Below are 13862 nucleotides of genomic sequence, written 5' to 3'. Positions count from 1 at the left end.
CTATACCCATTTAGCCTCTGATCAAATTCAGAATCTTATGCAATTAGCTGGTGTTGATAACGTGGCACTAGGTCTATATGGAATCTCAAAAGGAAATCACCACTTGCTAAATTGAGATGGTCCATATTTTTGCATCCGATACACGCAAAGTATATCCTTATAAAATGGTGGCCCTGGTGGAATGATAAGAAAAGGAAAAGAAAAGTCCTTCGAAAAAGTTGACTTCCGTGAATATTCACCTCCGTTGGAAATTTAATATCATTTAACAAATTATGCAATAATAGCAGTTAAAATAAGCGGGGCACTCAATAAAATTTTGACATATCATAAATAAATCACTTCGTAAATTAGTCCAATATTATTTTTAAATTCAAACTTACTGCAATATTAATTGAAATTATTACACTCTTTCTCCACATTTATTATAGGGACAATACCATTGATAATCTTAAATTGGTAGGTCCAAATAAATTTGCCTCGAATTACTTTCGTATCACCAAAATTTTTAAATTAACATATTTATGATAAGCTTATCCTTTATTTGTTTTTATGGAATATCCTCTTAAATTTTAAACGTGAAAATAGGCGTGGTGAACAATTGGAATTGTGCTACTAATTTTTTCATGGCAATTGTTCCCGCAGTTTGTCTTTTGTCAGCACCGCTAATTTTGTATTGCCCAAGTTGACCAGCCTTTTTTTTTTTTTTTTTTAAGTAGGATTATCTTTCAACGGTATTTTCATGGACGACCGTTTTCACCCTTTTATATTAATAATCAATTGAAAAGAAATGCCGCCAGTCACATCAACGAAAGCGTGCTAATGATAACGGTGAAAGGACTATTTTACCCCCACCATCCAAGTTAAAATGACCCGATTACAAATAGAAGATTTTAGAATTTAATTATACATTTACACGCGGATATTATCCTAGTTAAAAGATTGATGTATGTCGGTTTTGTTGGTAACTAGCCCCTTCTCCATTTACTTCTCTCCTCTTTCCAGATAGAATATTTTAGCTTAGGATTTAATTGAAGTTTGTGCAATAAAATTTATCCACAAAAATATTGATGTATATAGAGATTGATGGTACTTAGCCAATTCTCCACTCTCATCTTTCCAAATCACTCATCATCCTTTCGTTTCTCTCCGATTACTTTCCCTCTCTATAAATTGCACGTCTAATTTTTTTCCAGTCGAAAAATGGCACATCTAAGTCAATTTTATGGTTTTTGCACATTTTTTATGAGGATGATTAAGAAGCGACGATTGATTTCTCGAACTCTAACTATATTTGATAGCCAAGATAAAATTCCAAAATTACTAAAGCGGGGGATATCGTGTATGATGGCTAATAACAAATAGACTATCTAATTAGTGATTTTCGATGAAAATTGATCATAAATGATAATATTGAAATTTCGTGTAAGGGTTTAGGATTAAATTTGATAAAATTGAAACATTTGTCACTAAATAAACATATGTACAACATATTTAGGACTGATTAGGCAATCTCCTAATAATGCGAAATGAACAAATACTCTCGAACTGCAAAGTATAATACTTGTGTTTGGTTCGACTTTTGGAATGAACTTTGGGAAAATGCTAATGTTGAAAGCTTAAAACTCTTTGGGGAAAGGTGAATTACTTTGGTAAAAACTCTCTTTTAAAGCAATTTTGGGTCAAGTAGAGTTTGGAAAAAAAAAAAAATTACAAAAGGCTTTGGCTACAATTTGTGTGTGTATTTTCTTTTTATTACAAAACACTCAAATCTTTTATTGGAGCCAATGAAAGGCTTAGGCCGCTGGGAACTAGATCTAGCATCAGTGGTTGTCATTTAAGGTCATTCTACCTCTAGCAAGGTTGCACAATCTAGGCAAGGGCCACTTGAGGTCGCCCGTGCATGACCCAAGCGATCACCACCTAAGGTCACACAACCTTGAACGACCATAGACGAAGATTAGGCAACCCCAAGCAAAGGCTGCCTGAGATCATGAGACCCAGGCGACCGTCACCTAGGTCGACGTAGGCGAGCAACCATCGCCTAGGTTTCATGAGGATTGCGTAACCCCAAACAAGGGGTGCCTAAGGTTGCGAAATCTAAGCAACCATTGCCTAGGTAGTGGGAACCTTGTTGCCTTAGGCGATGATTGCCTGGGTCTCGTGACCTCCCCGACCTCTCTCAACCTTGTGTTGGCCATATCTAGCCTTGCCGGTCACCCTCGCGAAGAGAAGATGAACAGTCACATTAAAAAATGAGTGTGGGTTTGGAAAAAAAAATCATTTAACTCTAGAAAATGGCAATCTGTAAATGTTGAAAGCCAAAATGAGTGAGGAGCTGTTTTGGACTTTTAGCATTGCCAAAGCCACCATTTAGCCAAATGTTGAACTATAAATTGAACAAATACCTCAATTTTTTTAAAAAGGGTTTTGAACGTCAAAAGCCTTTTCGAAAAATTGAACCAAGCACATCTATAATATCACTTCAAAATTGTCGTGCTAAATAGGATTATTATTAGCTATTCTTTTTAGAAATGTGTCCTTTTGTTAACTCTTTTTATTAGCCGGTAGAGTGCTCTATCATTGCGGTCCGCATGTAGCCGGTAGTCCACTTTGAACAAGTCCACGCTGTCGAACGAGTACGAACCAAGCCTTATTTTCAACTCTCGCTCTCTTAGTTTCCACCGCGGACGCCCAACACATTTTCCAACTCAATCCTTTGTATTTTCTCACACCCATTTTGATTAACCCTTTAGCATCACATGATTTCCATCGTATTTTCGATAACTTGATTAGCGTGGAATTGGAAACGCACTTGACGTGCTTTACGCAAAACTCGGGTCGAATTTAGCAGCAATCATCGAGATCTGCTCGGACTCGCATGATTTGATAGACACATCCCATCATCTGGATTGGCCTAATATCTCATTCGGATCATGTAGAATTCCCTCCTTTGGACAAGCTTTGCCTTCAATGTGAACGCGTACGTGTGTTTCTTTTCTTTTTCTTCTTCTTTTTTTCATTTGAACTCCTCTCTATTTCTTTTTTTTTTTCTTTTTTTCAATTTGAACTCCTCCCTATTTCGATAACTACAGCCACAAATGCACATCTCCGACTATTTGAAGATCTATAAAAGACAATATAAACCCATGAACCGGCTAATTTCAAGTATTCCGCATGCGCGTGTGGCTCTGATGAGAGAATACAGCCGATGAGATTTGAACAAGCAACCTCTAATTCCTCAACTGAAAATCATCACATCCCATGATGCTCTAACCAGATAAGCAAATCAACGACTATTGGATAAAGAAAACTTGCTAAAAAGCTTGAGTAAGATGACACTTTCATTGAAAAGCTGTTCAATTAAGTGAGATGAATCGAATTTGTACTATTTGGAGGAGGTTGATCAATCAATCAATCAATCCATGTTGATTGAGCAGACTAGACAAGACGACAAATGAATCTATGCCAATTAGCTAGTGTTGCATCCAATATGGGCTAAGTATATTCTTATAAAAGGTGGGCTTGCGGAATGATAAAGACAAAAGAAGAAGAAAATTCCTTCAAAAAAATTAGCACTTTTTAGTAAGTGAAAATTGGCTCACCTCACTTATTCTCCTCCTTCCGAAATTTAATGTTCATTTAGTAGATTTTGTAATGATAGAGGTTAAAATAAGTGGTCGCATAATAGATATCTGACACATCGGTTTGCAAATAATCGCAATAATTTATTAAGGTTTAGCCTTACTCTAATACTAACCGAATTCGTGCACTCTTTCTTTGTAATTTTCCTTTTACAAGATCGACATTAAAAATCTCAAGTCAGTGTTCTCGTAACATAGTACAAAATAATTATCATCTCGCAAAATATTTGAAATTAATATGCGTTTAATCCATAGCCATATTCGTCCTGTAGAAAATCTCAAACCGATAGTGCTCACTAATGTGATGGGATTTGATAGTGATATACACAACAAAAGTGAATATTTATAAACAGTTAATTGTGCTGAAATTTTGTTTACATTAAATTATTTCTAGATTCTACTTGACAATTTATCCGTAAATTTGATCAATAACTTAGAAATTTAAATAGGTTTCTTGAAAATTTCTTTCTTTGAAAAAACTAATTTTTATAATAGTAAAATCTAACAATTAAAAAAATGTTGTGCCTTTTAATATACCTCTTTTTTTCTTTTTCTTTTTTTTTGCCTTTTCGGTAACTAAATCCTACATGGAAATAGAGAATATAAAAAGGGAAAGTAGATAAATTTGGGAATATCATTTGAAATTGCAATTGAATGACTGAGGTGAAAATTTATCAACACATAAATGTGCCAAAAAATTGTTTATGTTAAATTATTTTTAGATTTTACTTGAAAATTTATACATAAATTTGATTAACCACATGGGAAAGAACTAAAGTTTCTTGGAATTTTTTTGACAACTAATTTTTACGAAAGTAAAATCTAACAATTAGAAAAACATAATGCCTTTTAATATACATGGAAATTTTCTCTTTTTGGTAACTAAATCCAACAAAAAATAGAAAAAATAAAAAGGAAAGTAAATAAACTTGAGGATACCAATTTAAATTGCTATTGAATGATTGAGGTGAAAATTTGTAAACAAATAATCGTGCTAAAAAATTGTTTATGTTAAATTATTTCTAGACAACGTAGGAAAAAAAAAATAGGTTTCTTGGAAAATTCTTTTTTGGACAAGATTAATTTTTATGGAAGGAAAATCTAAAAATTAAAACACAGTGCCTTTTAATATACTTGGAAATTATGTCTTTTGGTAACTGAATCCTACATGAAAATAGAAAAAAAAATTAAAAAAGGAAGTAAATAAATTTGGAGATACCATTTTAAATTGCAATTGAATGATTGAGATGAAAATTTATAAAAATAAAAATAAAAATAAAATAATTGTGCTGCAAAATTGTTTATGTTAAATTATTTCTAGATCCTATTTGACAATTCATCCATTAATTTGATCAATGATGTAGAAAGAAAGTAGGTTTCTTGGAAATTTCTTTTTTCCGGAAAAACTAATCTCCATGGAAGTAAAATCTAATAATTAAAAATAAATCATAGCGCCTTTTAATGTACGTGGGAATTTTGTCTTTTTGGTAATTAAAATCCTACAAAAAAAAGCAAAAAAAAAAAAAAATAATAATAATAATAAAGAAAGGAAGTAAATATATCGGGAACTCCACTTGACCGCACCCTTTCTCGAATCGACGCTGCCCACCAGCTTTAGAAAAATCAACACTTGGGACAACTTCTGTCTCGATGTGGCTCTTGCTCTTGCGGGTCTGTTGACTTCCAACGCCCAAACCTTTATTCTTCTTCCTCCATGCGTCACGCTCGAAGCCCCACGTTCGGGAAAAAAGTCGATTCACTTTGTAGGGAAGACGACAGAGGAAGGACGGCAGAAACGGACGCTCTTAAGGCCTCCACATTCCCAAGTGACGACCGCTCCGTTCTCTATCTATCCACTGCCCACTTCTCGTTTCCTTTCGAGCTTTGATGAAGGTAAGGCGAGGTGGGTTTTTCTCTTTCTTTGAGTCAACTCCAAGGATGAGCAATCACAGCTCAACATGTGTTTGACATTTGTGGAGACTGGTGCTGTGTTTGGAAAATTTAGATTTGCGTACTGCAAGGCGCTCGGTCGTACTTCTTTGCAGTACAAAAATCTGACACGCTTCCCCGATTTTCTCCATTTGGAGTGCCTACCGATTCGGTATAAATTCGTGGGGGTTCTTGCTCTCTGTTGTGTCGCGTGGCCTGTATGCATGCATTGAGCTGAGTGATTTTGTTTTCAGCGCTGCAGTTAGTGCTCTGCATCTGGGGGCCTCTCCGGGGAGCATTGAATGTTCATATCTGGGTGTTGAGTCGAGAGGCAAACCAAGCAGCAGTCCATTTTCTATAAATTATAAGAAGGGTCAACTTCAGATTCGCGAAGAAGGAAAGAGATCTGGGTTATTGACGAAACTGAGGTGAGCTTGCTGACTTTCCCGATTTCATGAGCCGTACTGTATGTGTACGTACAAGCCTGCACATTCTATTGGCATACCGAGATCTAATCTGTGTTTGTAGATAAATTAGATAAGAAGAGGACCTTTCCCGTTTTCGATCGAATAATGGGGAGCATGAACATTGAGGAAGTGCGGGCGGAGGAGAAATTTGACAGAAGCGACCCACAGGAGGGGCGTATCGAGCCCGAGGAGGTGAAAAGAATCGTGCCATGGTGGAAACAGATCACGGTCAGGGGAATTGTCACTAGCACAGCCATAGGAATCATCTACAGCGTGATAGTGATGAAGCTGAACCTCACCACGGGTCTAGTCCCGAACCTTAACGTCTCGGCTGCGCTCCTCAGCTTTGTGTTCATCCGGACATGGACTAAGCTGCTACACAAGGCCGGAATCGTGACGACCCCGTTCACCCGGCAGGAGAATACCATCGTTCAAACCTGCGCAGTTGCTTGCTATGCCATTGCCTTCGGCGGTGGAGCTTCTTTTCCTTGCTGATATCTGTACTTTTTTCATCTTTTTTTTACCTGAACGATCACAATTCCTCATTGATATTTCCTCGTATAGGTGGTTTCGGTTCTTATATGTTGGGCTTAAACAGGAGAACATATGAGCTGGCCGGTGAGGATACCCCTGGGAATAATCCCAAAGGGCATTACGGAACCCGGCATTGGTTGGATGACCGGCTTCCTATTCGTGACTAGCTTCGTGGGGATTACGGCTTTGGTTCCTCTGAGAAAGGTGACTTTTTTATTACACTGTGTTTGACGACATGCCGTGCTTTTGATGGATGTTCCACGATCTAACTGGCTTTTCGGATGACCGAAACTGTTGAGATCACTCAATTACCAAAAGCGCTTCCAGCGAGCATCTTGAGACAGCATGTTAATATGTTCTTGTGTGTGACAGATAATGATAATAGACTACAAGCTAACTTATCCAAGCGGAACTGCGACGGCCGTTCTCATAAACGGGTTCCATACTCCTAAAGGCGATGAGATGGCCAAGTACGCATACAACCTTCCTAATTTCACCTTTCGATTGCTCGGCTCTAACTCTGTGCGATCCATGGAGCGAATGAGCTTAAACAAGTTTTGTCGTGCAGGAAACAGGTCCATGGTTTCACGAAATTCTTCTCGTTCAGTTTCCTCTGGGGGTTCTTCCAGTGGTTTTACTCAGGTGGACCCAAATGTGGATTTACCCAATTTCCGACATTCGGGTTGAAAGCTTGGCAACACTCGTGCGTGCTAGAACTCTTCGTTTTTTCCCTTCCTTAGTGCCACCACTTGAGTCGTCGTAACCCAACAGGTGATGTATTGTTTCGCAGGTTTTTCTTCGACTTCAGTACGACGTATGTCGGGGCAGGGATGATCTGTCCGCATCTAGTGAATTTGTCTTTGCTTCTCGGCGCGGTTCTCTCTTATGGAATAATGTGGCCGCTCATAGGTGGGCTTAAAGGTAAGTGGTACTCTGAGACGTTGAAGGACAGCAGCATGAAGAGTTTAACTGGCTACAAGGTGAGTAACGAAGCCTCAGACCATCTTGTTAAGCCTGTGCCGCGTGTGCCGCGGATATTCCATTAAGCGGTAATCCTGTTTGGTGATGTGCTTGTGCAGGTCTTCATTTCTATCTCTCTAATTCTTGGAGACGGCCTCTACAATTTCCTCAAAGTACTGTTTTTCACTGCCCAAAGCCTCCATGCCAAATTGAACATGAAGAACAATAAAACATGTAAGCAAAGCAATACAATATATTGTGTTCTTTTATCATTTATGCAATGTTTTGTACCTGCTGAAGGTATCTGGCTAACCCAGTTTTACTTTTTATTCTTTTTAGTTCCTGAGAATGAAAACCAGTCTCTTGATGATCTTCGGCGTAATGAAGTTTTCTTAAGAGAGAGAATTCCCCTGAAGTTGGCTTTGTTCGGGTACATTTTCTTCTCCATCATCTCCATCATCGTGATCCCTCTCATCTTCCCTGAGCTCAAGTGGTATTACGTGGTCGTCGCGTATATTCTCGCACCGTCCCTTAGCTTCTGCAATGCGTACGGCGCGGGCCTTACTGACATGAACATGGGCTACAATTATGGAAAAGTTGCACTCTTTGTGCTTGCCGCAATAACAGGGAAGGAGTCTGGTCTAGTTGCGGGGCTTGTTGGGTGTGGCCTGATTAAGTCGATGGTGTCCATCTCTTCAGATTTGATGCACGACTTCAAGACTGGCCATCTAACCTTCACTTCTCCACGAGCAATGCTTCTCAGCCAGGCACTCGGCACTGCTATAGGCTGCGTAGTTTCTCCCCTTACATTCTTTCTGTTTTACAAGGCTTTCAATATCGGGGATCCGAATGGAGAATATCCAGCTCCTTATGCCCTCATTTACCGGAACATGGCAATTTTGGGCGTAGAAGGCTTTTCTGCCCTTCCAAAACACTGCTTGCAGCTGTGTTACGGCTTCTTTGGCTTTGCCGTGTTGGCCAACTTAGCAAGAGACCTTTCGCCAAAAAACATTGGGAAATGGGTGCCCATCCCCATGGCCATGGCCGTGCCTTTCCTCGTTGGGGCCAACTTTGCAATCGACATGTGCGTGGGGAGCCTGATTGTTTTCGTGTGGCACAAGCTGAACAGCAAAAAGGCAGCGCTTCTGGTTCCCGCAGCAGCTTCTGGTCTGATATGTGGCGATGGACTGTGGATTCTACCTTCGGCAATCCTTGCTCTGGCCAAGATTCATCCTCCAATATGCATGAACTTTTTGAAGGGAGAGTAGATTTCAGATCGAAGGGTCAGAAAGTTTTGTTAAGTTTGGTTTTTCTTAGTAAAGCTTATGGCAGAATCAGACCTAGTATGGCAAGTTTTCAAGCACATAAGGTAGAAAAAAATGATAGCTCATCATTCGTAGATGACAAAGCAAATAGAGAATGTATCAGCATCATGATGAATAAGGTTGATATTATTGCTTCAGTGTGAGTATATGAGTCTGAAAAGTAAGTCCTTGATGCTAAATTGCGTGTGTATATATAGAGCATAAGAATTGAAATTTGCATTAGAATGGTAATCCCTGGTGAGATTCTTATGAGCAATGGATAGTGTTGTTGGCCCTAATGATTTCATTAAAGGGCCTTTTCAGTTGCAGTTCTCATTCTCCGAAAAAATCATTCATGCTTGCCTCCTCGCTGAAACCCAGAGGTGATGAAAAAGGAGCATCTCATGATGCCAAAATCAAAACAGGAAAAGAAAAGGAAGTTGCCGGCCGACGGGTAGTAGCGGAAAGCTGATCATCATAAATTTTCAAAGATAAACACGCAATGTTCAAACCTTGACTCGATAATTCCTATCCATGGATTTCAGTAGCAAGTAGCAACCCAAGCAGAGCATATCGCGTTTCTTGTTCTTTCTGTGTACGATCAAACGCAACACCTAAAGAAACCAAGTGATTGTTCATGACATGCTGCTGCTTTTAGAAGCCACGAAGAGCTGAAGTCAAACAAAAGATTGCGCACAATTAAAAAACTCCACCGTGTTGAGTTTTCTGTGAATAGAACTGGAACTAGTTTTTATCACTTGTGCTCCATTAAGTTTTATACGGCACAAGTTAGTTTTGGAGATTCACTCTTGAAGGTTGGTGGACGTTGCTCGATGAAGTGTGCCCTCTTGCCTGCTCCGACAATATCATTGATGGCAGAACTAAGAAAAACATGTAATTCTAGTCGGAGTAGGAAATATTTGACGCCAAGCACTATCAGAAGATCAAATTAGGGGAGGGCTAATATTGGTCAGTGAAGCTAAATTTGCGAACTTGCGATGTAGGTGAATGACGGTACATTGTTCTTAGCATAACATCCCGGAGCGGATGAAATTTTGATTGCGTTGACCAGTTAGTTTGTTCTGCACAATTGATCTGCAGTCCTGAATTCAGATTCTTGCCATCAGAGACACTGAGGAAAAAGAAAAGAGAGGACTAAGATCTTCATGCTTTGGACAGGATTGCTATATTTGCATTAATAACCTCATTCTCTCTCAATTTGTGCACGAACAGATGGAACGGGCGATTTCAAAGAGGCGGGTCACGGCAATACTGGGAGAGATGATGAGAAAATTCTAATCAGGTGAGATGGATGCCTCGACCGTCCCACAAAAGCAGACTTATGTTCCGCCATGGGCAACCCAATCCTGCTAAGACCATGCAATCTAGATCGATGTGTTGCAGCTTCTTGCACCTTTGTTGATTCTCGGGTTAGCTTCCACAGTCCGACTGTACAACAATAAAGAATATTACAGAGTTTGTATGGATGTCCAACATTCCTTCTTGAGGGGTCTATTTTTCTGCATATAATTGAGGATAAGCAGGGTGGTTAGTGCCAACTGGCTAACTGGATGGTGATCATCGTATGAGGAGAAAGTCCTTAGATTGCGCAACAATACTCCCTCTTCTCTGACTTTTGAATGTTTCTACTTGAGCTTTTGGTTTATGTCCAAATTTCCATCGTTTGGTTTCATTCCTGAGTTTTCATCTGTTTAGATCTTCAGAGTTTCAAGTCCATAATACTCATGCCTGATCACAGCCTGCACATTCTCCATTCATTGAAAGTTGCAAGGATAGGCCTAAAATAGCATCACTCGGACATGCATATCCGTACGAGAGTGAACAAGGGCAAATCTTAAAAGTACAGACTTATTCAAAAGAGGGAGGTTAAATTGCACGCTAATTAAAAAGTTACTTGGAATGCATCAGCACATAAATAAAGCTACTTTGCTGATGAAACCAAGCAACTTACACGCATCAGACACAGATCAAAACGAAGAAGCCAATCTCTAAAGTTTAGAAGCCGCATCCTTGTCCAGAAACCAAGTTAACTCCCCCTCGGGTGTCACCATTTGTGCAGGTAACTTTTTAGCATCCCCACTGTTCCCTAATGCAGTGTGCACGGCATCCACTTCGCCAGTCCCAGCAACCACGAGAGCGATGTACTCGGATGAATTGATCACTGGGAAAGTGAAAGTGATTCGTTGTGGAGGAGGTTTCGGCGAGTCCTTGATGAAAGTGACCCACCTCTCTTTCTCTTCGAGGAGAGGATGCCCTGGGAACAGAGACGCCACATGACCATCGGGTCCCATGCCGAGCAGCATCAGATCAAACTTCGGGAACTTGCTAGCAGCTGATGGAGCTAATACACCGCTCTCGACTAAGTACCTTAGACAGGCCTCATAATCGTCAGCTGCACCTTCAGCTGACAGCGTATCGTTAATGGCATAAACATTTTCAGGAACAACCGGTACCTGAAGGAAGCACAGATGATGAGGTTGCTTCATTAAAATCGAGCAAACATTTCATCTTTGTAAGGAGAAACCTTTCCTCAGATCGAAGTACCAAGATTTGGGTCTTATCTAAATCAAGCTAAGAATTATCAGCTTATTCATATCTCAAACTGCTAATTATGCATCTTCCACATTGCGAGAAATCTGAATAGCTAATGAGAGTCCTATTTTCCCTTGAACGAGCATTCGTCCTTATGAGCGATGGTCCAATCTTTCTGGATCAGGGCAATTTATTCTTCTCAAGGGTTCATGGTGGTGAATCTGATAAGCTCTAACAACCATGTAAACACGTAATTATCTGCTAATAGATGATGGTCCAAGATATGAAATAAGAATTTATCGTTTCGTGCCTAGACAAAATCGAGGCCTTTTACCTTGGAGAGTAAACCATCGCAGGCAAGCTTGTAGTTGCTGTCAGGATGAGTCTTAGGAACCACCCTCTCGTCTAACCAAAAGACATGCTATTTCGACCATTCGACCAAATCGACGTACGGCGGCTCCGCCAGTTTCCTGAAAAAATTCTGGGCACGAGCATTTACAATAACTTGAAACACATTGCAGAAATTATATCCAAACTAGCCTTATGCACACTTCATCACCAAATAAATTGGACTTGATACTAAAGCACATTAGAGTTCCTGGTGATCTCTAGATCAGCTTGCGCAATCTACGGTCTATCGATACCAGCAGCAATAAGACGACAAGAGTCCGTCCGATATAGCCGGGGTTGTTCTGCAACTGGGCAGTCAGGCCTTGTCATTATAACCGCGCGTTTGTTGATGCATAGAGAATTGGAAGATTCACGGACTTAATTCCAGAAAATGGAGAGTGCACCTGAGGAGGTCGATGAGGTAGCCTCCGGAGAGAACGACGGTGAAGAGCCATTTCTCTCGGACAAACTTATCGGAGAGATCGGTGACGTACTTGGCGAGAGCCGCCGCCAATTCCTCCTCTGAACCCAGCACCTCAACCTTCCTCTTAGCCGCCACCATCGCGGCCACGGTCTCAGCCATTGAATTCTTGTGTTTTTTCCTGGTCTTGCCGAACGAAGGCCGGAAGGGAGTTGATTTCGGAGGAGAGGTTTGAAGGTTAGCAAGCGATGCTTCTTGGTAAGGAAGGAGCAATAACGCGACACTTCATGTCGCGCTTAAAGCATATGCTCTTTGTTAGTGGACTCCGGCGTGCAGAAATGACACCGACAGGCGCTTCCCTCATGATAAAAGGAGCACTTCCTTTTGGGTTTTTTTTTTTTTTTTTTTGGGGTCAGAAGCACTTCCTTTGGCTTAGGATGAGTTTTATTTCACGAAAAAGCCAAAACTAATAAAAGATATTTTCGAAAAATAATCGTTTACAAAAATAAAAGAATGAAATATATTTTCATTGCCTATGAAAATAGTTAGGCATGAATTATTGTTGATGTTGATTAATTTTTCTAAACGATATAGCCAATCATTTTTTCAGAAAATGTTGTGCGAAAAGCAACCCTTTTTCCACCTCTCGTACAACTAAATTCACCTTATTAAAATTGCCCTTTATCATTTAATTACAATTTAAAGTGCATGCCACGAAGCTCCTTGGGGAAATGCTGTGATGTTTGGCAATCCATCTTAAGGAGCTAGCCCATTAAGAAAATGCAAAACAATTTAACTTAAAGGACTTTAGGCAAATGTAAAGGTAATTTGGTAAATTATGCTTTGAGAATCAATTTTGAAAGAAATGTCGTTTTGACAGAAAGCACATTTGAAAAACTCTTTTGATTATTAATACTAGTTTTTTAAATTTTATTTGTTTAGATGCTCGATGCTAGTAATGCTAGTAGAGATTAGCATCGAAGACTAACATCGGGCTTTTAGCATTTGACCTAATGTTAAAACTAAACTTTTTCTTCCACAACTATCTTCTTCAATTTTATTTTATTTTTTAATTTTCTAATTTTGTCCTTGTTACTATTCATCTCTTCTTGAGAAAGGGCAACACTAAGAGCGGCCGATGAGGGTGGCTAGCGAGGGTTGATCAGGCAGGCGAAGGGTTGAGGAGAGGTTGGACATTTGACGATTTGGTCAATCTAAAAAAATCAACTTGAGCTTATAACATAATATAAGAAAATTTTAGCTCATCAGAAAAGGATTAAGGGAGATTTTTAATTTGAATTTGGAAAGAATGAAGGATTTAAGGGATCAATGAATTTGTAATTGAAGTGCTAGATATGTGATCGATTTACTATTGAATGATAATTTTCCCTTGATTGATATCAGTGGAGGAAATTGTCCAATCTATCTTAATCTTATTTGACAAAAGTCGATTCAATCCTAATTTTCTTTTAAATTTTGCCAATCTCATATTAAATCTTTGCGCAAAATTCTGTATAATATTTCTGTAATTTTTTTTTTTTTTGAAATCACTTGGAAATCACCGAGGCGGTGATATACCATGTATGACGGCCAACGATGAGTGGACGACAATGTTAGTAATTTTCAATGAAAAGTGATTGTAGAGGGCAAAATTGGAATTTCA

General features: G+C 39.3%; 1 protein-coding gene and 1 pseudogene across 1 annotated transcript; one reads left to right on the top strand and one right to left on the bottom strand.

Annotated features, from left to right (window-relative positions):
- Positions 1–5753: 5753 nt before the first annotated feature.
- LOC104424232 (metal-nicotianamine transporter YSL2) lies at positions 5754–9087 on the top strand. Its single transcript, XM_010036595.3, is given in 9 exon segments — positions 5754–5998; positions 6108–6509; positions 6602–6678; positions 6680–6775; positions 6944–7041; positions 7140–7274; positions 7362–7551; positions 7651–7765; positions 7871–9087. Coding segments are annotated over 8 exon segments (2007 nt in total). The 5' UTR covers positions 5754–5998; positions 6108–6142; the 3' UTR covers positions 8800–9087.
- A 1522-nt stretch (positions 9088–10609) lies between these two features.
- LOC104424235 lies at positions 10610–12465 on the bottom strand (annotated as a pseudogene).
- Positions 12466–13862: the final 1397 nt, after the last annotated feature.

This window comes from Eucalyptus grandis, chromosome 3, assembly GCF_016545825.1.
Source record: "Eucalyptus grandis isolate ANBG69807.140 chromosome 3, ASM1654582v1, whole genome shotgun sequence".
In the NCBI taxonomy this organism is placed as follows: Eukaryota; Viridiplantae; Streptophyta; class Magnoliopsida; order Myrtales; family Myrtaceae; genus Eucalyptus; species Eucalyptus grandis.
The sequence above is the reverse complement of the archived record's forward strand: the minus strand, read 5'-3'. Positions and strand labels throughout refer to the sequence as shown.